The sequence below is a fragment of the Pipra filicauda genome, unplaced genomic scaffold (genome assembly GCF_003945595.2).
Source record: "Pipra filicauda isolate LSUMZ 115617 unplaced genomic scaffold, ASM394559v2 scaffold8_size5757611_pilon, whole genome shotgun sequence".
NCBI classification, from domain to species: domain Eukaryota; kingdom Metazoa; phylum Chordata; class Aves; order Passeriformes; family Pipridae; genus Pipra; species Pipra filicauda.
The window spans coordinates 901795-928284 of record NW_024105087.1 but is presented as its reverse complement, the minus strand read 5'-3'; the positions used below and the strand labels follow the sequence as shown (position 1 = coordinate 928284).

At 39.2% G+C, this 26490-nt stretch overlaps 3 protein-coding genes across 6 annotated transcripts; 2 read left to right on the top strand and 1 right to left on the bottom strand.

The window, feature by feature from the left end:
• The first annotated feature begins 246 nt into the window (after positions 1 to 246).
• Positions 247 to 8389, top strand: ABRAXAS1 (abraxas 1, BRCA1 A complex subunit). Its single transcript, XM_027725114.2, has 9 exons — positions 247 to 351; positions 1473 to 1563; positions 2887 to 2923; positions 3787 to 3853; positions 4534 to 4727; positions 5360 to 5479; positions 5798 to 5882; positions 6373 to 6481; positions 6635 to 8389. Exons 1-9 carry the CDS (start codon positions 265 to 267, stop codon positions 7060 to 7062), a joined length of 1218 nt encoding a protein of 405 aa, XP_027580915.1. The 5' UTR covers positions 247 to 264; the 3' UTR covers positions 7063 to 8389.
• On the bottom strand, positions 7744 to 10377 carry MRPS18C (mitochondrial ribosomal protein S18C). Its single transcript, XM_027725115.2, has 6 exons — positions 10298 to 10377; positions 10135 to 10208; positions 8844 to 8927; positions 8318 to 8375; positions 7948 to 8007; positions 7744 to 7867 (listed from the first exon to the last, which is right to left on the bottom strand). The coding sequence occupies exons 1-6, from the start codon at positions 10347 to 10349 to the stop codon at positions 7791 to 7793; spliced, it is 405 nt and encodes a 134-aa protein (XP_027580916.1). The 5' UTR covers positions 10350 to 10377; the 3' UTR covers positions 7744 to 7790.
• Positions 10378 to 10537: 160 nt separating this feature from the next.
• On the top strand, positions 10538 to 26483 carry HELQ (helicase, POLQ like). 4 transcript variants are annotated; one of them, XM_027725107.2, is made up of 18 exons: positions 10538 to 10772; positions 11173 to 11911; positions 12254 to 12432; positions 13024 to 13224; positions 14253 to 14325; positions 14765 to 14862; positions 15433 to 15531; positions 16261 to 16406; positions 17071 to 17310; positions 18189 to 18330; positions 18632 to 18736; positions 19223 to 19442; positions 20181 to 20338; positions 21238 to 21336; positions 21640 to 21813; positions 22411 to 22524; positions 24601 to 24735; positions 26283 to 26483. In XM_027725107.2, the coding sequence occupies exons 1-18, from the start codon at positions 10617 to 10619 to the stop codon at positions 26367 to 26369; spliced, it is 3165 nt and encodes a 1054-aa protein (XP_027580908.2). In that variant the 5' UTR covers positions 10538 to 10616; the 3' UTR covers positions 26370 to 26483. The 4 variants fall into 4 exon arrangements, with proteins under 4 accessions (XP_027580908.2, XP_027580914.2, XP_039247007.1 ...); XM_027725113.2 differs by lacking the exon at positions 10538 to 10772 and having other exon boundaries at positions 11530 to 11666; XM_039391073.1 differs by lacking the exons at positions 10538 to 10772; positions 11173 to 11911 and adding an exon at positions 11923 to 11994.
• The last annotated feature ends 7 nt before the right edge of the window (positions 26484 to 26490 follow it).

Genomic DNA, 26490 nt, shown 5'->3' with positions numbered 1-26490 from the left:
CACGATTCTGTGATCCGTTTTCACCGATCAAATCGCCTTTTTTTGTTGATTAGCTTTGAAAGCACACAAAGACCAAACATCAGAGGACACCCTTTCTGAAGAAAACGTTTACGCTTTCCACGTTTCGCCCGGCGCGGGCGGCTGAGGGGATCCCGCGTCCCTGCGGGGCCGGGCTGTGCCCGCCCGGGCCCGGCGCGGCGCTGCCGCCAGCGGCCGCTGGGGGCTCCCGCCGTGCGGCGCGGCCCGTCCCGCCATTGCCGGGGCATGGAGGGCGAGAGCACCTCGGCCCTGCTCTCGGGCTTCGTCTTCGGCGCGCTCGCCTTCCAGCACCTCAGCACCGACTCGGACACGGTGGGTGCCGCGGAAGAGGGGAACCGAGGAAGCGGAGGGAGGGAGGGAGGGACCGCCCCCGCCGTGGCCGCGCCGGCGCCGGGCCTCCCCCTTGCCCGGGCTCCCGGCGCGGCCCCAGGGCTGCGGGTCTCTGCCGCCCCCGCCGCGCACGGGAGTCGCTTTGTGTGCGAGCGGCGGGGAAACGCGGGGTCTTCCCGGTAAACCGGGAGGCTGTGGCGGCTGCAGCGCCGTGTCTGCCCAGGAGCGAGCGAAGGGCTGGTATGGCCGCCTAGCCCGAGCCTGGGCGGCGGGCAGCATCCGCACAGCCGTGGGCTGCTCGCTGCTGAACGAGGAGGGACGGGAGACAGCCGAGGAGGATGCATCACTACTTGTTGGGGTTTGGTTTTTTCCCCCTCGGAACTACGGGCTAGTATTGAAAAATTAGTGAAAACCTCGTCTGTTTAAAAAAAAAAAAGTTCATTTTGACACCTTTTTTTCCTTTTCTGAAGACAGCATTTGGACTTAATATGAGAGGGAAAATCCTCTTAGAATATCCTGAGTTGGAAGGGACCCATAGGGATAATCAAAGTCCAGCTCCTGGCCCTGCATAGGAGGACAGCTCTAAGAGTCACACCACGTCCCTGAGAGCATTGTCCAAACACTTCTTGAACTCTGTCGGGCTTGGTGCTGTGACCACTTCCCCGGGGAGCCTGCTCCAGTGCCCAACCACCCTCTGGGTGAAAAACCTTTTCCTTTATCCAGCCTAAACCTCCCCCGACTCAGCTTCATGCTGTTTCCTCGAGTCCTGTCACCAGTCACAAGAGTGAAGAGATCAGTACCTGCCCCTCCTCTGCCCCCCAAAAGGAAGCTGTAGACTTCAATGAGGTCTCCCCTCAGTCTCCTCCAAGCTGAACAGACCAAGTGACCTCAGCCGCTCCTCATACGGCTTCCCCTCAAGGCCCTTCACCATCTTCATGGTCCTTCTTTGGACATTCTCTAATAGCTTTGTATTTTTCTTATATTGTGGCACCCAAAATTGCACACAGGATTAGAGGTAAGGCCCCACCAGCACCGAGTACAGCAGGAGTGTCTGTTCAATGCTACAGTTAACATGAACACTTTTTTCCTCTTCCCCTTTACAGGAAGGTTTTCTCCTTGGAGATGTGAAAGGTGAAGCCAAGAACAGCATTACTGACTCACAAATGGATGATGTTGAAGTTGTTTATACAATAGGTTAGTCTGTCCATATTTTTAATACCCTGCTTGGTTTCAGGCAATATATGAATGCTTTAGTTTTGAAGGAGGGCAGTCAGAAACTTAGAGCAATATCAAAGCTGTGAGATCCAGGAGTGAACGTTGGTGAAAAGAACATTATTTTGCAACATTTTAATTGCTACAAAAGTTACAATACTACTGCAGAAAACAGAGTAACTTTAAATAAATACTAGTTCTTAGTTCCTTGAATAGCTGCTCTTTACCAAGTATCTCATCAGATTAAAGGTAATTTAGGGTTTAGACTGCTACTTTGTCTTGGCCACAACACAAACTCTCCTGAAAAACTTGGTCTATTTCAGTGATGTGACCTGTAATGTATTAGCATTTATTACCTCATTGGGAGCTTATAAAATACTGTGTCTGAAGGCTGTAAGCTGTTTATTGATTTCATTAAGCAGATGTCAGATGTATTTTTTTTATAGTCTTCACGGGATTGGAGTGGATGTGCATTTTATACTGGCCCTTACATTTGTATACATACATGCACACACAGTTAACTCCATTCCTTTCAAATGCAGTTATACAAAAAGAAACAGAACAAGGTAATGCAGCATGTGCCTTCTTGCCAATCTTCCAGAAAATAAGGTAGGGAGAAATTACAACTCATTTTCTACTTTTACTCTAGGATACAATTAAGGTGTAACACCTTCCTTCACAGAGTCTCACAGCTGAACCAAAAATGTGGGGAATTTTTTGCAGCGGCATTGATCAGGTTACCCAGAGTCTCGTCATTACATTCTCACAGGCAGACTTAGTTGCTCTAAAGTTTGGAGGTTTTTTTCAGTTATCTTGTGAAAATGAAAACAGTGGAGAATTTAGGTTAAAAAAAAGGATTTAGAATGCCATTAGATCACCTGCCATTTTTTTTCTGGTTGTCAGCCTTCCATTTATCTACCCTGTGGGTTTCTGTTCTTCAGCCTCATCTTACTAACGGCATCTATGCCTTGTTGCAGAGTAACTCAAGGGAAATCTTTCATATTACATACTACTCCTGTACTTTGACAGAAGGGAGAGAGAAATAAAATGCCCAACTTGATTTTTCATTTGACAAAATACACAAAAAAATACAGTTTACAGAAGTGGTTCCCTTTACATTTGAACAAATTAATTAGAATATTTTTTTAAATATTTCCTTTCTTCACCTTATTAATGCATTTGTTTTTAAGAAATTATATAAAATTATTTCTTGGTTCTGCTATGAGTTTAATACTGATCATAGCATACAGAAGAATATACATCATGAACTGATGAACCTGGTGTAATATTACTTTCACTTTCCAGATATACAGAAGCATATTCCCTGCTACCAGCTGTTCAGGTAAGAGTCTTAAGTAAACAGATACAAAATGCCTAACTTGAACTCTTCAGGATTTAAACTTATATTACATTACTTGAAAAAATCACACAATGTAACTATAGTAGCCATATCAACCTCTTGGAATAACAGATGCAAAATGCCTTATGTTATTCCTATTCTTTTTTATTATGTCTTTTTTTTGGTCTTTGCCTATGTATATGGAAAAAGAGATATGACACAGTGCACCTTCTGGTGAGCTATGATACCATATAAAGTAAAGAATAATATCAACATACTGAAAAAAACATTGCTTTACTAAAAGCATACATTCTCGCCACTCACCCTCAAAAATAATAATAATAAAAATTTTAAAAATAAATAAAAAGGTACAGCCATAGGCTTCTAAGTGGGTCCATAAAAGAACTTGTTAGCCCCATAGCAGGAGTAGTTTCAAAAGTTGGTATTCAGAGTTCCATCATAGATGGAAACACAGCTGTGCAGGTTTACACCCCTGTAAGGGGAGAATCACAGTTTCCTTCTCAAACCTTTCTGAAAATTAATAAACCCAGCTCTTATTAGAAATGCATTTTATATCAAATTGAAGGCATCTTATTTTTTTGTAGTTCAGAGAACACAGGTGCTACTTTAAACTTATATCCCAGCAGCACTGATGCTAGAAGAGGATCTGGGCTGTACAAGACCTCCTACAGAGCTATTTGAATAATGAAATCACCTGCTCTGTCCCAGCAGAGAAGCTGTGGCAGCATATTGTTATGCTTAATAGGAGGGGGAAAAGACTATTAGAGATGATTACCAGAATGTTAGTGAATAGTTATTTCTACAGTAGCATTTTTTCCCCTCTAATTGTCCTACTTTTCTTCTAGCTTTTATAATTCTGCAGGAGAACTGAATGAACTTGCCCTGAAGAAAATACTATCAGGCTGTAAGAAGGTATTTTATTTTCAAATCTAAACCATACTGAGGAGCTTACTGAAATTTTGGAGGCTGTTCTGGATACCTTTTGCATCAAGCTTTTTTTCTCTCCTCATTTTAAATCTTTTATCTAGCCCTATATGCTGCTGGTCAAGGCAGATGCATCATCTCTTCCCCCTAGAAAACCAGATTAGGTTATCTTTGGTACATATATGTAGGGTTTGCCACATATACGTCACAACTTTTTTTGTTCTTATTAATTTCCCAAGTGAACGCTTCAAGTATCCCAAAGGATTTCTATCAATTTCTAGCTTAAGATGAGTTAAGGTCAGCTCGCTCAAATGGTTAAGCACCATTTTGACCAAAAAAAATTAGTCTTCTCCACAGAAGAAATTTTTACAGGGGGAAGGTATAAGCTGAAAAGAAACAAACCACAAAATAGCAGAACAAAGTTTGCAGAGTTTCAGCTTGAGCACAAGCTCAGAAACAGGCCAGTTCAACACATGGTTTTGAAGGAAAGAAGCTGCAATACTGGAATTAGGCTTAGATGTTTTAAGGGTTTCAAGCTAACTGCTTGAATATGTACATATCACCAAGCAATTCAGACTTGTGACTTTGTACTGTATCAACCTTGCTTCACTGTGACACACAGGGACAGCAGAATTCAACACTAACAATGATTTTTCTTCTGCCTACAGAGTGTAATAGGATGGTACAAATTCAGACGCAACACAGACCAGACCATGACATTCCGGGAGAGACTCCTCCATAAGAACCTGCAGACACACCTATCAAATCAGGGTCTTGTATTCCTTCTGTTAACCTCTAGTGTGATGACAGAAAGTTGTTCTACTTACAGACTGGAACATGCTTTACATCGGCCACAGGAAGGGTAATAATTGGTTTGTTTTCTACAGTGTGTGCTCTAACTTGAAACAGTTGTGTTTTTTTTCACTTTGTTGCAAAGGAATTATTAACACTGTTTATTTTACCCTTGAAACTTATACATTAGGTAAGATCCCTCCTTATATTGCTAGAGCACAGTTCAAAGCTTACCCTGGGACTCTATTCTGGGATGTCCCTTTATATCTGTAGTGCCAGCATCACCAGGCAGACACTGTCAGCATATTTATGTACATAAGCTGTTCTTGATCAAGTTGGTTTTCTTTTTAGGACTTCAACCATCCATGGTGTTTATCTTGACTAAGATATCTAAATTGGTGGTAACTATTTCCAGAGACATGCTGCCCACAGGCTAGGCTTAACAAGAAAGAGGCTAGGCTTAACAAGCAAGTATTGCATTATTGTGTATTGTACTCAAACAGGGGAAATAATACAGGCTCAGTGTCTGGTTGCTCCTGGAGTTTGCCTTTAGCCTCATCTCTGTGTCATGTAATACATTTAGCAAGGACGAACTATACTGTAAACCCCCATCTGGGATGCTTAACAGTCAAGAACTGTTAACTATTAAAAAGAGGCCTCTGGATGTTAATAGATCACGTTTTTATACTTCTGCTTTTTCAGTCTTTTCCAGAAAGTCCCTTTGGTGGTTACCAATCTGGGTATGGCAGAACAGCAAGGCTACAGAACAGTGTCTGGCTCCTGCGTATCTTCTGGCTTTGTGAGAGCAGTAAGACAACACAGGTACAATGACATATCGACTGACAGCTGTTGCTTCCCGTTAACATAACTATACTTACCTTTCTATAAAAGCATTTAAGTGTTTTTGCAAATGCTACAGCTATATCCTGCTCACTTTTTGTCCTTTATCTGCAATTATTTAGCACTCCACCACACTTGGAAATTAGTTCAGTCCCATACTCTGCCAGGAGAGCAGCTGTCTGTCTCAACATAGGCACCTGCTACTGAAGCTCAAAATGCTTATTTATTCTTTAAAGCTCCTACTAAGTAAGCACTGGGATAACTAACTTGCAATTATAGTGTTACATTCTTGGCCCACAGGTCAGAGTTCTTTCATGAGGATGGATCCTTGCAAGAGGTTCATAAGATAAATGAGATGTATGCCACTTTGCAGGAGGAACTCAAGGTAAGCCAGGCATACCTGCCTCACCTTTGGTAGTACTACAAAACTGAAGTCAAGCAGAGGGTACAACATCTTGCACTACATGAGAAACAAACCTGTGTCTTGGAAGGGCATCCGAAAGATCAGGGAGTTCCATTTACTATCAGCAGCTGCACATTATGTTCTCAAAGTTGAAGACTTAAGGTTCCATTTGATAGAAGTACACTGATAAATCTTCAAGTTCGCTAATAAATTCTCAGAAGAGGATTATTTTGAAGGAGTACTATCTGTAGTTTGTTAGATCTTCTTTGCTTAGATAGGAACAAATAAAACAACCTGCACCTCATTCAACACAAGGTTGAAGTGATCTCTAAAATCCACCTCAACTTCATTACTTAAGCTTTTACTACTTTGTGTCCAACTTAATTGTGAGTATCTTTAAGGATTTTGCAACAAGGTTAAAGTCAGCTTCTGTGAATACTATTAATCTGATCAAATGCCCTTTTTCTTGCAGAAAATATGCTTTACAGTAGAAGTCAGTGAACGATCTGTAGAGAAACTTTTAGCAGAGGTGAGGCAATTAAAAGAAGAGATAAAGAGGAAAAAGCAACAAGGTTGTTCAGGTAAGTTAACCAAATGTAATGCCAGCTTTAGACTTCCAAAATTTGTTCAATTGGCAGAAGCAGAAAACACTTCTGAACTTGAGGCAGCCAAAACAGCAGGGGTAGGAGTGTGCAAGAGGTTTTGCAACTGTAACTTTTTTTTTTCCCCCCCAGGAGAAGACAGAAACTACACAGGAGAGCCAAAGGAGAATGTTCTCCTTTGTCAGGCACTGCAAACATTTTTCCCCAATTCTGGACTTCAGACATGTATTGTTTCCTTCAAAGGCCAACAGATATCCAAGAACTGCTGTAACATTAACCATAATATTAATGTCACGGACAAACTGACTCTCATGGTAGAGGAAAGAGACTTCACTGAAGCTGAAACAAGACATCTAACCAAGCGTAAAGTCAGAGGGACCACAACAGTATCAAAGTCATTCAAGAAATCCAGATCATTGCAGCTTCACCGAGAATCACTTGCAGACCCAGAGGACAGTGACCAGGACAGGAAGCTTACACTGAGCAGCACTGAATCAGACGAGGATGTGTTGGAAAAAAATAGAGACACAAATGAATACCCACACTCTCCTACTTTCTGATCTGTTAATGATTTGTCAGATGACTTCACACCAAAAGCTACTGCCAGCATATTCAAGTGATGTGTCAATTTTTAGCACTGCAGGGATGTATATAACTTAATCCATTTTTGCAAAACATACAGGGTTTGTTTGGGGTTTCTGTCCAGTGCATGAATCCTGTTCAGCATAACAATGTCCAGATGACATTCCCTCATTTTGCCTTCCAGAGTTCCATCTGTAGTCTCTCTCTCAGGGTTTAAAGACTATGCCAGCAGTCAGATAAGCACATACTGCCTCAAACTAATACAACTTCAAGCTGCTGTTGAAGAAGCAGTACTATCCTTTTCTCAGCAGAAGCTGATGCAGGCAGCACCAAATGAACACAGATAACTTAGAATCAGCAGTCTACTTGAACTGCCACATTTTAAATACTTTTAATTTATCCTTAGGAAACCAGTACTTGTTCATTTCCCCCATCTTAAAATCCAGAGAGGATAAAAAACAGCCACCTAAAGTTTAACGAGACCTGTGAGCTCAGAAAGGGGTCCAGAAAGCTGCCAGTTTCTCTTACTGCCTTAATATTTCATACTTCCTTCAGAAAATAAATTTTAGATACTTCATAAAATTAATAAAAATCCAACTGACATCCACCTCTCAGTCAACCACGCACTATGCTAGAAAACCACATTTCCAGTAAGCAAGTATATGAACATGAAACACAGTTTTATTGTTTATTTCTTTACAGCATTTTACTCTGGATACTTGATATTACATATCTTGGGGTCTGTGAGAAATTGTGGGTTCTTAAGCACAACTGGCATAAATCCTGTAAAAAGATAAGATGGAGGTATTCTTAATAGAAAAGTAAGCTTGCCTTAGAAAACTCGGAAGCATAATCGTACTTACCAAGTACTTGAGCTCTTCTAATGGCTTTTGTAACTTCCCTCTGCTTCTTGTGGCACAAGCCTAAGGAGATGAATTATTTTCAACACTAAACAAGCCATTAGTCTAAAGGGTGAAAGGGATATTACTGATAATTCCCTCTATCTTTGTCTAGTCTTCCTAGAAAAATGCACATGTGCTTTTACTGTTACATACAAAATGCATATAACTAAGGGATATTTTTATTCCTTGATGCAGGCTACTAAGTCAGAGGAATACTCTTACAAAACATATAGAGTTGGTAGCAGTTACTTTTGGAAAGATTGCTGATGCGCAGTTACTTAGAAGAACATGAATATTAACCAGTAAATTTTTAATTTAATACTTCACATACCTGTTATATGTCTGCCATAAATGCAGCCAGTATAAGGAGAAACAAACTGGGAAAGAAGCTACTTAAAAATAAGAAAATCAAAGTCAGTTTAAGAACTTTTTTTAGATATTTATGTTACTACTTGCCCTCTTGTTTTTCTTTTTTTTTCCCCCATCTGTTTTTACAAAACACAGTTCTACCTAAAGAAAAAGTAGAGCTTGGAACTAAACAGTATTTTCTATGGCATAACATTTAAGCTGTATGACAGATGGATTGTAACCAAGGACCCTTATTTGGTAAATGACAAAATTGTCACACTAACACACAGAACTAGTAGCTTGATCAGCTTATAACTACATTATTTGACCCTTAATCTGCACACATTTTCAAGTTTTAAACTCCTACACATATGAATGGATTTTTATGTTTGGGGGGTTTTTTTGTTTGTTTGTTTGTTTGTTTTTTCCAGTTCTTGTGGACTTCTGACACACACATTTAAAAATCATAAACCACTTACCTTCATCCGAGGACATGAGTTTTCACTCACCTGCACATTCTTGTAGTCCACATTTATTTCACATAAGATACATCTTTTTGGAGGCTCCTTATAAGGGTTCTCCATTTGTATAGGCTGAAATTAGAGAATTTTTAACATCTTTAAGCTTCACCAGAAAATAAAGAACATTTGTTACTTTGAATCCTTCAGGCAAGATAGACCTTGAAACCAAAAGAGATATTTAGGGCACCACTGAACTTTTTAAATAACTTCCCTAACTCTGTTTCCCTAACACACTGTTTGGTACAGAGCCATCTAAAAGACTTCTCACATGTAAACAGCCTTTTATATTCTAGTAATAATGATACTGTAACAAGTCTATTAAAGCATTCAGTGAGATGGTGCTTACACCTGTTACTAAGAAGTCAATATTTGCAGAAGCTGGTAGTGAGGTAGCTCTGTCTGATAAGTCACAAGAGTCTCTTTTTGAAAAGAATTTCAAAGCAAGTGGCCTGAGGGAGCTCCTGTCTGCTCGCACACTTTAAAGAGAGATTTCCAAGGACTGAAAGGCTCCTCAAGCTTCAGAATACACCCAACACCAAATCCTCGCAAGAAATCACAGAATTGTCAGGGTCGGAAGGGACCTTTGGAGATCATCCAGTCCAACACCCCTGCCAAGGCAGGGTCATCCTATTGCACAGGACTGCCATCCAGGTGGGTTTGGAATGTCTCCAGAAAGGGAGACTCTACAACCACCCTGTTGTGGCAGCCCGTTCTAGTGCTCTGCCACCCTCAGTGTACAGAAGTTCTTCCTCATGCTGAGGTGGAACTTCTTGTGTTTCAGTTTATGGCTACTGCTCCTTGTCCAGTCACTGGGCACAACCAAAAAAGGTCTGGCACCATCCTCTGGGCACCTGCCTTTGAGGTATTTATATGCACTTTGCAGGCACAGGTAGAATTTGGGCAGAAAAGGAATATTTTAAGAAGTTTTTGCTGGTGCCAAAACCCACATATTTTTTTAATGTAAACCTAGTGCACTCTCTTAAGTCTTTCCCTCAGCTATATAGAGGAAACTAGCTGGTGCCACCAAAGCTTTTGCTCCACATTCGGGTTACTGAGGCAGCAGGTTTAAGGACTATAGTTAGAATTCTGAAATACAGGTCAATGGTGCCGTAACTCTCAGCACCCGGTGACCTCCTGTTCTGTAACACAACGGATCCGTAGCCACCAGGGCAAAGCCTTTTCAGACACGGCTGAAAACGGAGAATCGGGCTTTTTCAGCCCGGCCGAAGCCGCTCCTGCGCAGGGTGGGCGGCGGGACGGGGGTTCGGGGGAGCCTCACCTGGTCGGGGTGCTCGGGTTGCGCCTGGGGCTGCCCCTCGTGCTGCAGGCGGCGCGGGCGCGCCCACAGCGCCGCTGCAAGGGAGAGAGCGACAGGGTTAGTGGCGGCGCTGTGGGCCGGGGGGAGTGAGGAACGGGGGGAGGAGGGAGCGAAAGGGACGCACCGGGAACCAGCCGCCGCCAATAACCCTGCGCCGACACGGCCCGCGCCGCCATGATACCCGCGCACGGCCACTTCCGCCCGCGCGTCACTGCCGCCCGCCGGCCAATGGCGGAGTGGTCTGCCCCGCTCGGGGCAGGCGATTGGCCGTCGCGTTGTCACGTGCCCGTCGCGGCGGGTTGTTGCCGGAAGTGCCCGCTCCCGCTTCATGGCGGCCGCACCTCGCCCGCGCGACTGGGTGTCCTCTCGTCCTGTCCCGCCGCGGCCGTGACGGCCCCGCGCAGCCCCGGCCGCAGGGCGGCGGCTGGGGCTGGGACCGGGGCATGGCCGAGCCCGGCCTCGCGGTGCGGAGGAAGAGCCGCCCCAGCTCGGAGCGCAAGAGGAGCGGCGCCCCGGTGCAGCCCAGCGCCACCAGCTCGCCGGTGGCTCCCAAGAGACCGAGCTCTGGTGGCGAGGGGCCACCGCCGGCGGAGCCCCCGGTAGGGGATGGCGGGGTCCTAGGGCTGGTATCGGGGCGGGGGAGCTCCATCTGGGAGCGTGGAATGTCCCAGACCGAGCCTGCGTGGCGTGTGTCGGGAAGGGCCGTGCTTTGTACGAGAGGGGATGATCCCGTTTGGCTTTACCTTTAAAAAAGCTCATCTCCATCAGCTCTCTGTGCAGGCATCCATCCTGCTTGTAGGTTTGGTTTCACTGAGTCAAGGTGTGTGTTCCTTTAGAACTCGACCTGGGTTTCCCCCACAGACAATATCAGAAAAGGCAATTTTCTTTTAAACTGGGGAAGACCTAGATTATTTGCATCTGATGTGCGTGCTGCACAAGTTATGCTACCTCCTGTGGCGTTGCTTCAGAGTATTGATGCTCACTGTTCTGGTTTTACAGTGCTGTAACGACAGTGAGGAAGACATGTTTGGTGACTATGACAGCTTCTGTGGAAATGATTCTTTGCTAGCTCAAGTGGATGACATCGAACACAAGTACCTGCAGGATAAAAACATGGATGTGAAAGCAGCTAGAGAAATCACAGTTGGGAATCTTCAGTCAGGAATTCACCAGAAAAAACAAGACAACTTCTCTGCTTCAGAAAAGGCATCTGTCCTTAAAGCTGACAAAGAGGGTGCTTGCCAAGTGCAGGACAGAGACCTGGTGGATGGCAGTAGAGAACCAGCTGAATCTCTTTTAGACGACTTGCCATCATCACAACTTTTGTATTTTGAGAAAATGGATGAACTTTCTTCTGCTTTTAGGACATCGCCAGACTCAAAAGAGAGGAGTGAATGTGTGAATTCTTCCTCGAACAAAATCAGGAGCCCGTTGTCTTATTGTGCTGATGCTGAACACAGGAACAGACCTATGGACTTTTCCTCAGACTCCAAGTGTGTTTTATTGAAAACTGAGAGTCTTAAAGATCACCTAAAAAGTGCTATGACTGGGAATGCTAAAGCCCAGACTCTGCAGGTCTCTAAGACCAAGCAGCTTAAAGAAGCTGTTTTATCTGAAGAGATTTTTGTTGCTAGGAAAGCTATTGAATCTTCTTCTGTTGATATAGGCCCTTTTTATGGATTACCTAGCAAAGTTAAAGATTTATTCAGACAACTTCGAGGGATTGAAACACTTTATGGTAGTGTAACTAATGGTTTGTTGGAAAAAAATTGCTAATGGAGTGTTGTCTCTTTCACCCATTACCCTATAAAAATATTTAAGGTAATTTTTGATGTAAACCATGTTGGAAAATAGTTGTTTTGGTTTTGTAAATGGCTTTCTTGGTGTTTTAGGTGGGTGAAAAAGGTTTATATGGCTTATAGAATATACTGTTGAAGGCTTCACTGCTGAAGACTTCTAGTGGTTTATTGAGGAAAAATCCTCAAACACTGGGCTTAAAGTATTCCATGGGAAATGCAGGCATTGTGCTATTGGCTAACATGCCCCTGGGATTGCTAATAGTTCCTTTTTGATTTTTCAGAGTGGCAGCATGATTGCTTAATGTTAGAATCTCTACAGCAAAGAAAGAACTTAATATACTCATTGCCAACCAGTGGTGGAAAAACACTGGTAGCTGAAATAATGATTCTCCAAGAACTACTCTGCAGGCAGAAGGATGTTCTGATGATCCTGCCATATGTTGCCATTGTCCAAGAAAAGGTCTGGATACAGTGTTTCTGATACTGCTTTGTTTGATACTTACATTTTCTGATATGTTTCGTTACCTTGTCGCTTGGCTGGTTTTCAGCAAGCTCCATGATTTTTATGAATATGTGGTGGGAAGTGAGTGAAGTGAATGACCCCTCCTAGATGCTGTTTTGAGGGTCAGTAATTTTGTAATGGAACAGTCATAAATCGTGAGGTGAGGATGCTGAGTTGTAAAGTAAATTTTATGTACGTATATTTATATATAAAGTGAATTTTGAAATAATGGTGCTTTTTTAATGTTTTGTATAGTTCTGCAGCCCAAGAGCTGAGCTGTCCAACTCGCTAAAGAAATGGTCTTGAAATAAAAGCTATCATTTTTTGGTGTAAAGGGAAAGTTAGTTTTAGAGAACAGATGAAACACAACCTGATAATATGTGCAGACACTTCAGTTTTGCAGCTGGCATAGATAGTCATAGCTAATATGTTTTCAGTAATTCAAGCCGTTGATTGTGGTGTGGGTTGATTATTTGTATGTTGAGTTCTTGAGGCAGCTCTGAAATCCAAAATGAGCATGTGTTTGTTCTCTGATTTTTTTCTTTACAGATTAGGGGTTTATCGAGTTTTGGGGTAGAACTCGGTTTCCTGGTTGAAGAATATGCAGGAAGTAAAGGAAGATTTCCACCAATCAAAAGGAGAGTAAAAAAATCTCTTTATATTGCTACCATAGAGAAAGGACATGCTCTGGTGAATTCCTTAATTGAAACAGATAGGATCAGTGACCTTGGTCTGGTTGTCGTAGATGAGGTATGACACAAGACTTACTCAGTTTGATCATATTTTTCTAATATAATTAGCAAACAGTGGTTCTTTGATTGCTTGGTTTTGCTTTGGGTGTTCATCATGGAATTACTACTACTTAACTAAGTTTTTTTTCTGCATTGGTACATAATTCTGTAATATTGAAAGTTATTTTTCATTAACTGAAGCACTTGTTGCTGTATCAGGATGATTCTATATCGAGAGATCTACAGTGTTAATGATTGCTGGTGAATTGTTTAATAACTACTTGTCAATTAGACATCTGTATCAGATTACCAAAAAGCATAAATCATTTTAGTTGTATGGAATGTATTTTATGAAACCCAGAACTTAGCTCCTAAGTGTGAAACCATGTGACTTTGTGTCTGGTATTAACAACTCAATGGAACATTAAAAGAAAAAAAAGAAAAATATCAAGTGACATTTGGCTGTGAGGATTGCCCCTTATTCTGCTTTTTAGTGGTGTGGCTGAGTTGTGCTACTAAGGGTTGATTGTGGGGTTAAATAACATGTATAGGGAGGCTGTTTAATTCATGGAATGCCTCAGGCTGACGGACCTTACTTTAGCACAGGAGCTTCTAAACAGAAGACAGCTGTAGCATTTAATTCTACTCTTTCTGGGAGCTGCCTACTAGAAATTTTTTACTCTGAGTGTTGCTTAAAATGCATTTTGTTGAAAATTACTTTTGACTGGTGAATACAAAAATCTCCGCACTGACTTTTTACTGTCAGGAGTTAACTGTTTGGGTCAATTATGGTCTAGTTAATTGGAAGGTAGATCTTGTCTACATTTGGTCTTGATTCTTAAATGTTGTTTCATTGAGGTTGTACTTCTGGAAGGAGCTTAGCAGTCAAAATTTACAAGCAGAAGTCCAACAAAGAATCCTGTAGTATTTGTTTAGGTCTACATAATTTGTTGGGGGTGATTTAGGTTGGTTTTTTGGGTTTGGTTTTTTTTTTTAGAAATACTCTTAGTAGCATTCTTGCATTTTCTTTTTCTCTTCTGTGCACAGCTGCATATGCTTGGTGAGGGAAGTCGTGGAGCAATACTGGAAATTACTCTTGCGAAAATCCTTTACACCAGTGGTAAGTCATGGCTGCAGTTAATGTTATTAACATATTGTAGTGATGGCATCTCTAGAGGGGAGTCATGCTTTTGCTTTCTGGATTTATGGTGTTCTGGCTGCTTTTGAAAAACATGCCATGACTCCATGCAGTAATGATGTTCATTGACCCTCTAACGATGGGCTGGGTGTTCTTGAAACTTTTTTGATACTTCTCTGCAAAATCCTGAGTATCATCAGTTGTCTTCCATTTCTTTGTAGGAGCCCCTAACCATTCCAATTAAATGCTCTTTTTTTACATCTCAAGTAGTATTTCTTAGCCTAGATCCCCCTTTAATCCGTCTACTTCAGCATTTACGAAAGACTAATGATGAAGAAGCAGGCCTATTAATTAATTACTGAGCAAAAGTGTTAAAAATTGGTCATGTGACAATAAATTCATCTCAACTTCTGTTCTACAGAAAACACACAAATCATTGGAATGAGTGCAACGTTAAATAATGTTGGAGACCTGCAGAAGTTCCTGCGAGCAGAATACTACACCAGTAATTTTAGACCGGTCTGTATGCAAGATACCATAGACTAGTAAAGAAGATATTTGGCTTTAAAGTTACAGTAAATCTGTTTAGGATTGCATCACAGCTTTTTTGCTTAATTTCACTGTACAGTGTAATATAATCCGTTCTATTGCTTGCAGTTGTTACCAATACAATAAATTTCACTGTGCATTTCTAAATGCACAAATGTAGTAACCTTTATATTGTCCTGTTAAGACATTTGTGTCATTTTAACTAAACCAATTTCTAAATTACAGCTACTGTGATAAATCAGTTCTTTTGATGTAACTAGAATCTCTATTACTGGTGCTTGTATGCTGTCAGGACAGTGGTTTTTAATAGTTCATGGGATACTGTATTTATCATTCTTCATCATGATTCAGTGCCTTATCAAGGCAGATAATTAAAACAATTATCTAAAAAATTCTTGATGGGTTGAAGTGTGTGCTTGTGTGTAAGTATGTATATGTCATGTGATGCTTAGAAAAAAGCTTTAGCTGTACATAAGCAATAGCTTGAGAGAAAACTTAGTAATTTAATTAAAGTTTCTGTTCATGGCTTCTATCTGCTAGGTAGAATTAAAGGAGTATGTGAAGATACGAGACACCATTTATGCAGTTGACAGCAAAACAGAAAACGGCTTTACGTTTTCACGTCTCCTTAATTTCAAGGTAAAAACCAAAGTGCTTATAGTTTCTTTGAACTGTTTTTATGAAATGTATTATTATACATTGATTATTTTTAATAGGCTTTTTACTAGAGAAATTGCTTAAACATTATAGTTCATTTGTAGTACCTGTGAGAAAGAAAATGGTGAGCTTTGGGGAGGAAAAAGGCCTTAAAATACTGAACACTTAACTTGATTTTCACTTTATTTTCACTCTTTGAGGTAGAAGTTTCTTCAGTATTTTGACCTGTGAAGAGTAATGGGTTTGAGTATTCCAGATACCCAATGCTTTATGTTTTGGAGTAGATTTTCTCAATGGTTCATCACTTAAGACAGTACTGAAAGAAGATACTTTTTGGGGGGGTTTCCAGCTTATTGCTGGCTTGTAGGGATTCATTTCAACCTTTACAAAGAAAAATGTGTCTTATGGTAGACTGCCAGTATCACAGTATTTCTATGGTGTTGCTAAAAGAAAATGAAGTATTAAGAGGAAAAAGCGAAGAATTTGATTTGTCCATCCTTGTATCCCTGAGTCCAAGCTAGATATGTTAATAAACTCTTTCAAGTGAGAATTGGGAGAAAAGCTTATCGTTCAACTTCTTGAAATTATGCCACATTAAAATAAATAGGTGTATTCTAGCAAAGGTTGAGAACAAGTATTACTTAGTATTGCATACTTAGGTTATGACTTATTAACAAATATTTAAACTTAGAAATTCTGTCTTTATTATAGTATTCTAGTTGTCTGGAGAAAGCGGATCCTGACCACATCATTGCACTGGTTACTGAAGTTATTCCTAATTATTCCTGCCTAATCTTTTGTCCCACCAAAAAGAATTGTGAAAATGTGGCTTCAATGGTGTGCAAGTACCTCAAGAAGTAAGTGTATGTGATGGGGTTTTTTTTTAATTATATATATATTGAATAAAGGATTTATTGTCACTAGTTTGCAAGTGACTTTCCCTGGTGATTAGAAGTAAATACTCTGACTATGGAATCATATGAAGTTGCTAACTGCATAAGTGACAGCAAACCATGGAAGGCTTATTAAAAAAAAGGTTTTTTTAAAAATTCTTGCTTTTAAACCAAATTAGTTGAAAAATGGTTATCAGAGGACAAATGCTAAAGAAAAAAGGAAACGTAATTTAACTTTGTATCCCTTTGGCACTGGTGTAGAAAGAAATTATATTAAAATAAACAACCCCCCTCCCTTGCTATGAAAATTGAAACAATTTTTAAATGTAGCTATAATCTTCACTACTGGCCCTATTTCCTTTCTTTGGTGCATTTAATACCCACACACAATCAATAAATGTTTGATTCCCTTTTGTGCCTGTGCTTATAAATGAGAGGAGAGTTCTATTGCAACTAAATCAGTCCTGTGTATTGCTGTTTTAAAATTACTGAAAATAACCATTTCTCCAACCTAGATGTTAGAGGAATGGATAATGAAGAGAAATAGACAGTAAGCATGTTTCTTAATTTATTTTTTTTTTAGTTAATCGTTGGTCAAAGTCTAAAGAAATACTTTTCCTCCTCCAAGAGAATTTAGAGCTCACAGGGAGAAAGAAAAACAAGATCTCGTCGAGAACCTAAAGAATATTGGAAATGGAAGTGTCTGTCCTGTTCTGAAGCAAACAATCCCTTTTGGTATTGCCTATCACCACAGTGGCCTTACAAATGATGAAAGAAAAAGCATAGAGGAAGCATATTCTTCAGGTGTCCTGTGTCTACTTGCTTGCACAGCTACCTTGGCTGCTGGAGTCAACTTGCCAGCTAGAAGGTTAATAACCAAAACATATTTCATTTTTTTAATAAATTTTTACTTTGTAAAAAAAAATGCTTTAATAAGTTGGAAATATCAGTGCTATTTAAAGTGTGTTTCTGCTTTTACTAGCAAATTGGAAATATAAGGGATTTTGTGCTCAACTTGGGACACAAGACTGCAAAGTTTTTATGTAGGAAATGTGAGTCAGTAGCAAGTCCCTCAGAATGCATAGCTGAAGAGCACTTACTTAAATAGAATAAGGAAATGTTAATAAATGGAAGAAATATTATAGTATTTTACTAATGTTATTCAGGAGTATAGTGGTTTCTTTAGAATTTGACCTAAGAACAGTGTTTAAATTGGAAAATAAATATTTTCTAAGGAGTTAGTTTGAACACAAAAAGTTAGTTTCAACACAAAAATGCATTATCTTTTCATGTACAAGTGTTGATGATATGATTGCTGTACTCTGCATGACCAAAGACTATTTGCTAAGAGTCCACTTCTGTGTGTTGGAATTCTGAGGGGAGAAACAAAATTCATAGGGACAAGTCTTGTCTTTTTAGCATAACTCATGTATGGTCAGTGTTGAGCATGTTTTTTTCTGTAGGATTTATTTTATATCTCAGTGATTTTCATCTTAAACTCAGGCCTAAGTACATGTAAAAACTAGTTTCAAAGGTTCTGCAAAACATAATGAACATGGCTTACCATTTAATAAACCTTAAGTTGTTAAATGCTTTGCATCTGATTTACGCATCTGTTCAAAGAGGTGCAGTAGATTTTTATTAGTTATTAGGTAAGGAGCATATGTAAAGAATGAATTTGTATCATTTTGTTGCTGCTTTAGTAATTTGAGTATAAAGTATAACTTATTAAAGGCTTCTTTACAGGGTTATTCTCAGAGCTCCTTATGTTGCTAATGACTTCCTGAAGAAGAACCAGTATAAACAAATGATTGGCAGAGCTGGTCGAGCCGGTATTGACGATGCTGGAGAAAGTATTCTCATAGTGCAAGAAAAAGACAAACACTTGGTAATTTTTACAAAACTGTTGGTAATTTAAGTTGCTGTGTTAAGTTGGTGAAATAAGCAGGAGGAGCTGGGCTGCCTAGCTTAATTTTTGTTCACTTCTTAATGTTGCAAATATTTAGCTTATATAATAATACCTTTAAATGACCTTTATGTGATTTGTTTTCAGATCTGAACTGTAAAATTTAGATGTTTACACTTTTATTCTTTATGAGCTGAATCTTGCATATCAGTGTGGTTTTTTAAAGTGTAAAATTAATGCATAAATATTTCCCCTGTACAAGTACATTTCTTGCTCTTTTTAGGTTCGGGATTTAGTTAATAGTCCTTTGGAGAATTGTTACAGCAATCTTCTGCTGGAGTTGACCAAGGGAATGCAGAGCCTGTTGTTGTCTTTGGTTGGACTGAAGGTATCAGTTAACTCTTCTCTGTGAGTAACTTAAGTGCTTGGAAATGTGAAGAAAATGTTACCTGTTGATTCTGTAGAAAAAAAGCAGACTTCTTAAACTTCAAAACAGCTTCCAGTCAGATAAGAAGGGCAAAGGTTTGATTAGTCTTTACTTAATAGCTGAGTTAAATAAAATAATGTAATATGACAGTTTCCTTATGTGTAAAAGCAAAAATGGTATCTACCTTATTGTACAATACAGTATTAATATTTCTATTTCTGATACTTGATTCAAATAGAAACAGTGGAAACAAATTAACATGATGTAGTAGCTCGAATAATAGACCAGGTAGAGAGCAGTCCCATCAGATCCGCCATAGGCTGCCTATCATGCTGTTTGTTGTCGTGTGTTCCTATAGAAACACATCAACAGGATATCAAACTTCTTCTCTGTTTGGTAAATTTTTTCCTATATCTTATGAAATTATCACTTCCAATACTGTTGCAGATAGCAGTTACCTGTGAGGAGGTCAACAATTTTATGTGCGGTACATTGCTGGGTGTTCAGCAGCAGCTGCTGTCTAAAGAGAAGAGCCTCTCAGAGGTAATTAAAGATGGACTAGAAAATCTAATAGAAAAAGGACTCCTAAAAGGAAGAATATCTGAGAAGGACCACAATTCCAAATGTACACTAACAATCACACCGTTGGGAAAAGCTACGTATAAAGGTGAGGCTTTTTTTATTCTTCTTATAATATATATTCCAACAAATCCTTCATTTCAGCCTTATCTCAGTTTGGTCCTTTTTCCCATCTTCAGTCTGAAACTGCAACAAAAAATAAGTTTAGAAAGTTTTACTGAATGATGTGCTGAACTGAAAATGGGAATGAACAAGTAGCACATGGCTGAATGGGATGGGAATGAAGTGTAATAATATTGATCCCAGTGGGAGCAAAACCAGAAGTGTACCCCTAAAGAAATTACTTAAAAATTTGATTTAGTGGTTGTGATCAAAGTGCTCAGGACCTTGTTTTATAATTCATTGTTATGAACAGTCATTGTGAACAAAGGGATTTCTTGACTAGAGGGAAGCTTAAGATGGAAAAGGAGCATATGACGTAAACCAATTGTAATAATGAAGAGAACGTATCAGGAAGTTCTGTTTTCCTGGCATAGCATAAAGATTTTGGGGTATGGAACACAACTGGAATAAGATGAATCTGAAAGGTTCCTGTGTCTACCACACAGAACAGACAGACATGGAAATAGGTGGCTACCTTTCCTCAGTTTTGTTTCACTGCTCGTGTTAGGTTAGAACAATTATTCAGGTTACAGGTTATTTCTCCTCAATTCAGATGGCATAACAAGCTTTTGTGGAAGATAAAGATAATATTGACTATGTTAAAATCTATTGCACTTGACTGCGTGCCTGTTTATAATTGCAATACACTCTGTACTTATTCTAGGATCTATAGACTTGGCATACTGCAATCTTCTGTACAGGGACTTGAAGAAAGGTTTGGAGGGGCTAATTCTTGAGAGCAATCTTCATCTCCTGTATCTGGCAACTCCTTATGATGTGACTTCTAGCTGTAGCCCAGATTGGATGATATACTTGAGACAGGTGAGAATTTGCTAGCAAACATGCATTGGGACATAGAACAATCCTGCTTATTAAATTTGCCGTGAGTTTATATGCATAGGAAATGTAGCTAGCAGGGTAGCAATGTAATGACAAGATATGTTGTTTTATTTTCAGAGGCAGGGCAGAACTGCTTTCCTGTGCTGCATAAAAATCTAAGTTCTCTTTTGTACTTATAATATTTGACCCTGTTTGGGGAAAACAGTGGCATGAAACATATCTAGAGTTGCCAGTACTCTAAATCCTACCTCTAACCTTGGTACTTGCCTTGCATTGCCAAAGTCTGGTTTATCTTAAACAAGACTTTCCTATAAACTAGTTATATGTAGCCACATCACTGTCATCCTGCAAGAAAACCACTATTAAATTAATCAAGAGCCATGTTTACCTTCTGATGAGCATTCATTTATATGTGTAATTTAAGGAGCAAAATCCACTAGAGATTTAACCATTTTTTGATATGTCTAATGATGAGTCTAATACTAAACTCCAGCCATGACTGTAGCTATTACACTGTGGCCAATACTTTTCCTACAGACTATGTTTGTGTCAGCCTAAGCAGCACTGCCCTCATTCTAGTCTTGCATGCTTTGCAAGATCCACCCATAATTCAACTATTCTGCTTTCTGTAAAGTGTTGTGTACTGGGGGAGCACTAAAATTTATTTTAGTGATGGCATTCAGAGATGGGCATTTACAGATAATTCAGATAAGTGGGAAAAGAGACTACAGATCTGACTGTCTAGTGACTACAGTACTAGTCCAGTGATGAAGTACTCTGTAGAGATACTGAAAAACATTCAAAAGTGTAAATAATACACTTCTTTCTATAACATTAAGAGAACTAAACATCTGAAAATTCTTTGTGAAATCTTATTTTAGTTCAACCAACTAAGTGCAGCAGAGCAAAAAGTAGCAGATATTGTGGGAGTGCCTGAAAGCTTTATTACAAAAAAGGCTTCTGGTCAAGCCATCAGAAAGGTAGGCTGGAGATTTCTCATACCTAAGATGACTGTTTAGTAATTTTATTTGATTATTTACAAAATCTAGATTGTTTACAAATTCTAGATTATTTTTCTGCCAGTGTTCCCTATTACTGTTCTAATTATTAAAGTTCTTTTAACCTCATTGCTTGGTTTTCTTAATGTTTAATGTCTTTGGGTATAATATAGAAATGTTTTAGGGCTGTGAAGGAGTAGAAAGATGAAAAGAATTTCCTTACAGTAGTAACAGAAAATCTGCAGTTTGATATGAGGTCTGAATTTTAGCTTGTTTTATTCCTAGAATGTGGACAGTGCTGTGGTAAACAGGCTCTACCTGACGTTTGTCCTTTATACTCTGGTGAAAGAGACCAATATATGGAACGTTTCAGAGAAATTTAATATGTCTCGAGGATATGTGCAAAATCTTCTTAATTCTGCTGCCTCGTTCGCCTCCTGTCTTCTACACTTCTGTGAGGTAGTGTGTTAAATGAATGTAAATAAATCCTCTGTGGTTGGTTTTGCAAAATCTGGAGTTTTGTTCTCTTACTTTAGAACTGAACTCGGGTGTTGTATTTCACCTTTCCCGTGCAAAACTGTCTTTTCATCTTTCCTGTTCAAAATTATTTTTCCTGTTGAGAAAAGCAGCCTTGTAAAGTCATTTTTCTGATACTAGAAGTAAGCTTTATGCACTGAGAATGTGAAAATACGCAAACTGTATGGGGCAGTGATCAGTGTTGTTGGTGAAATATATGGCAGTTTTACCTTTCTCTTGGAAATAAGGTCATCTGGTTGTGGAACGTCAGCTCGGGAAAAGAGTTGTCTTGTTCTCTTGGGTTTCTTTCCTCTATTGAAATAATGCATTGCTTGTCCTTCAAAACTGCCCCAACCTTGGGATGTTCAGCTGGAGTGCTGAACACAACTCTGCAACTGGCTAAAAGGATAATTAGAAATAACAGTGCTTCCCCTGTCCAAAAGCCAAATATACGCTTGTTACCGTAGCAGAGCTTTTATCAGTAGTGTCCCCCAAATACAGAATTTAAGATCTGATTTTTAGTGATCTCTGTCTCTGCAGGAATTGGAAGAATTCTGGGTTTATAAAGCCTTGCTGACAGAACTTACCAAGCAGCTGACATACTGTGTTAAGACAGAACTCATCCCTCTGATGGAGGTAGCAGGGGTTCTAGAGGTTAGTAAACGTGGCTTTATGAAATTTTTCAGTGTGAACTTGTATGTGAAATGTTACTGTGCCTTTCAAGTATATCTGGAAGATCAGGCTAGTTTGTTATGGAGAATTCAGCAAAATGCAGATATTCTACAACAATCTGGAGGTTGGGGGAAAAGTGGTCTGTTGAGGAAATGTGAGCTGGAGCCAATAATGTTTTTCTTCTGGCTGCTGCCACGGCAACAGTGAAAATCCTCTATTTGGACAATAATTTAGCTGTATCCTCAGTTGGAAAACAGAGTCCAGGTTTCTTTTGTGGTAAGAATTCTTCAGTTCATAAGAGTAAAGAGGAATAAGAATTTACATATTTAAATTAGAAGATCCTCACAGAAATATGTGAAGTCCTATTGGGAACTTAGGCTTTTGCAAATCATTTGCAGCGCTACATGTACTTTAAATAAGAAATTTAACCAGTTTCTGAATCAAGGATTCCTATTAAAGTATAAAATCTTTTGGGGCTTCAGTCCAAGGTTATACTCTCTGCAAAATGATTTAACTTGCCTGTCCAGCCTGTTATAGAATCAGTTTGTCAGGAAACCATTGAATTTAGTGGCAATAAGGTTTTATTCTCAAAAGCTAAACAATGAAGACTTGAAATCTAATCAGCTGTTGGGTTTTTTATATATATCAAATTTTTTGAAAAAGATAAGTAGTAATTTTTTCATGGCTCACTCCATATGAAACCATTTCTGTGTAAGGCCAAAAACTGCCTGGACAGCATGATTCTGATAAAGTTGTGTTTGATTCTGATAAAGTTGAAGGAGACCCTTCAAAAAAATTATTGCTGTAACCAAGATACTTCTGCCCTGGAGTTTAAATTATACCAGCAGCTGATATTTGTAGCAGGTAAACTGTCCTCCTGAACAGATGTAACTTGCTTAGATTTCTGTGGAGGAGATGATAGAATCAGTCTTGAGAGTATTGTCATGAAAGAGAATTATTTACACATTTACTTGGGCAGTTTTCAAAGAGCAATCTAAACCCTTTTCATGAGATTTAAGTAATTAGTTGGAAAAGATTCTATGTTATTTGTCATACTGTGCATATAACAGCCAAATAGGGCACAGGAAATACTTGTTGGCAATTAGTCGCTACTTCTGGTGAAATTAATGACACCTATTTCACATCTATGAACATGCATGGAGGAAGATTATATATTGTAAACTATTGCCTGTTGGATGCTAAAAGACCCCAAATTAGCCATCAAAGTTTTTCTATTCCTTGTTGTCTTTAAAAGAGGTGAGGGGGGAAAAAACCCAAAAGGTAATTAACCAAATGTTTGTTCCTCGAATGGGCATTTATTTCATAACTCATATTGGGTATGATACATTACTCCACTACTATTGTAGAAATTCATTTTAATTTAAGTTCTAGCATTATTTGTTTTGCAAAAGAAATTTGTTTGCCCAGAGACCCTCCGTTAAGCAAATTCTGCTTGGTTGCTTTACATAGGCAACAGGATCAGAGTCAAAAGAAGCAGATAATGCCCACCCTCTTACACTGTTGATAATCACATTCCAGAGAATTACTCCTGTGATGTGCATCTCTCCTGTGTATGTGGATTCACAGCCATGACTTCGCACAAAATTGGAGAAATAAAAAAGATTACTGTGATACTAAAGGAAAAATTATTTATAAGCTTGAAACAGAAAGTGTAGCCTCTTCTGGAATTTTGTGAAAACTCTCTCTGTAGTCAGCCCTCCTTTCACTTAGACACCTCCAAAGAATGTGAGACAGTTGTTGGTGCCAGTGACAGTGAATGCAGAAACCCTGATAACAAGAGAAGATGGCAGAGTCAGTATCATCTAGGCTCAGAAAATAAGGGGTTCCTAAGAGCTGGGGGAAATTGTTGGGGGAGGTAGATTTTAGCGGTAAAAAGCTGTGCTTTTAAGGAGTAAATTCTCAGTGAGTATTCATATTAGGGAACAGAGAATTGGATTGATACACAGAATAAAATATTTGAGGTTGGTGCAGAGATTGGCACTTAACAGTAATTCTTACTGCCTGTTCTAATAATCTAACACAATTCTGTACTTTCAGGCAAGAGCAAAACAGCTTTATAATGCAGGGTACAAAACTTTAGCACACTTGGCTAATGCAAATCCAGAAACTCTGATAAAGATGATTGAGCACTTGTCACGACGTCAAGCCAAACAAATTGTTTCATCTGCAAAGGTAAGTTAGAAACAAAGTTATAAAAACCTGCTTCAGAACTCCAGCATGTCAAAAGTGGATGTTTGAATGACATTAAAAGTGAAGGATTCAGTTTACTAATTAGTGGATATTTGTGATCCAAATACTGATCTGTAGTAAGAACAACCTGTTACATACAGGATAGTTCCAAGTTGTGCTCCTTTTCAGAGGGGAAGCAAAAGGAAAAAATGTTTGACGGCTTGTCTGATAAAATACAGGAACTAAATGACTACACTGATCTCCCTGCTGAGTTGTTGTAAGTGGAAATGCTTGATTCTGCCAATATCTCAGGACTTACCTTACAGAAATTCTAGTGGTAGTTGTGGCAACATAACAGTATTTTCAGGATTCTAGAAATGTAAACCAACAAGGCATAGGCAACTACCTATGTAGTTGCTTTTGTCATGCCCTGTTATTCTTTCCTTCCTTTTCCATTTTGAATAGGCATCACGAGAAGAGCCTTCACTTAGTATCTGCCTCTAAGGTACCCTTATTGCCTTTGACACACATAAATAAACAAAGGGAAAGGTTCTGTAACAAACATTGAATTTTGTCTAAACAAAAAATATACAGGAAGTACTTTATCAATGGTAGCATTTTCTCTCCTCTATCTCCATTAATCATCTGCTGCTACAATGGTATTGGCTTCATGTTGGATTCTGCTGAAAGAACAGGATTTTGGTGAAGTAAGGAAATGTCTAGAATGAATGAATGGGGGGTTGGTGTAAAATTGAGACGGTCAATAACGAAGTCTTGGTTTGTATATTCTCATGGAGTAAACATACTAACTTTGAGGTTTATGCACTTGAAAGGTCACATTTGTTTAATGTTGTTGTAGGCTTCTTGCTGCTCTTTTTTTTCTTATGCTGCTTTGTGAGCCAGAAGAGAGGGATATATGCAGATTCCTCATCCACATCAATGTCAAATCCAACAATCTAGCTTACGCTCATGCTCAGATATTAAATTAATGGAGTTTTCTCTAACTGGGAAGTTGGAAGAGTGCTTGCATGGAGGCCTGTTCTTCCCCAGCTGCCAGCAACAAACAGCTCAGTTGCTGATACTGGGACTCCTCTATGTCTGGTGTAAAATGCTGTAGTAAGAAATTTCATATAAAGCAAGAAATTGGCAACTTGTCAGGCACAACTTAAAAGTGTTTATTCCAATGTGGAAAATAAATGTTTAAGGTTAAAGATTATCCTTAGTAGTTACAGACAAAACTGTTTAGTTCTGTAAATTTTATGTACTGTGGCAGAATTGAGAAAAACAGCTGTGTACTGTATGAATTTTTATGTGACTGCTTTTTATATGGGTGTATACTAATCAGTAAGACATGTTGGTAGTAGTACTTGTGCACAAGTTAGTCCTTTGAGGCAAAGGTCCTGTGATCACTGTGGTCCTGTGGGCAGCAGCAGAGGTCTTTCACAGACCAGGTGCAATTTTGGAAAGAAACATTGGTGTTTTAACCTAACAATTACATCTAATGCTTGTATTTGTTTTCTAATTTTTTTTGTTTGTTTTTGTCACTGTAGATGCTGCTGAGTGAAAAAGCTGAGGCTTTACAAGAAGAAGTTGAAGAACTCCTAAAGGTGCCTACAGATATCCCAGGGACCCACTGACCAACTGTCATGGAGAAAAATCATGTCCAAAATTTGGATATTTTAAATTTTTTAACTTTCCCGTGTAACGCTGCTGCAATGTAATAAATATTTAATGTCTTTTGTATACCACAATTCTGTG

Bases quoted from the DNA above. Each gene is read 5' to 3' on its own strand.
- ABRAXAS1 (XM_027725114.2), top strand. From the start codon at position 265: ATGGAGGGCGAGAGCACCTCGGCCCTGCTCTCGGGCTTCGTCTTCGGC. The intron at 2,924-3,786 runs GTAAGAGTCTTA...CTTTTCTTCTAG, and splicing joins CCCTGCTACCAGCTGTTCAG to CTTTTATAATTCTGCAGGAG. The intron at 4,728-5,359 runs GTAATAATTGGT...CTGCTTTTTCAG, and splicing joins TTACATCGGCCACAGGAAGG to TCTTTTCCAGAAAGTCCCTT.
- MRPS18C (XM_027725115.2), bottom strand. From the start codon at position 10,349: ATGGCGGCGCGGGCCGTGTCGGCGCAGGGTTATTGGCGGCGGCTGGTT. The intron at 8,376-8,843 runs GTGAGTGAAAAC...ATTTTTAAGTAG, and splicing joins TGGACTACAAGAATGTGCAG to CTTCTTTCCCAGTTTGTTTC. The intron at 7,868-7,947 runs GTAAGTACGATT...ATCTTTTTACAG, and splicing joins TAGAAGAGCTCAAGTACTTG to GATTTATGCCAGTTGTGCTT.
- HELQ (XM_027725107.2), top strand. From the start codon at position 10,617: ATGGCCGAGCCCGGCCTCGCGGTGCGGAGGAAGAGCCGCCCCAGCTCG. The intron at 13,225-14,252 runs GTATGACACAAG...TTCTGTGCACAG, and splicing joins GTCTGGTTGTCGTAGATGAG to CTGCATATGCTTGGTGAGGG. The intron at 21,337-21,639 runs GTAGGCTGGAGA...TTTTATTCCTAG, and splicing joins CTGGTCAAGCCATCAGAAAG to AATGTGGACAGTGCTGTGGT.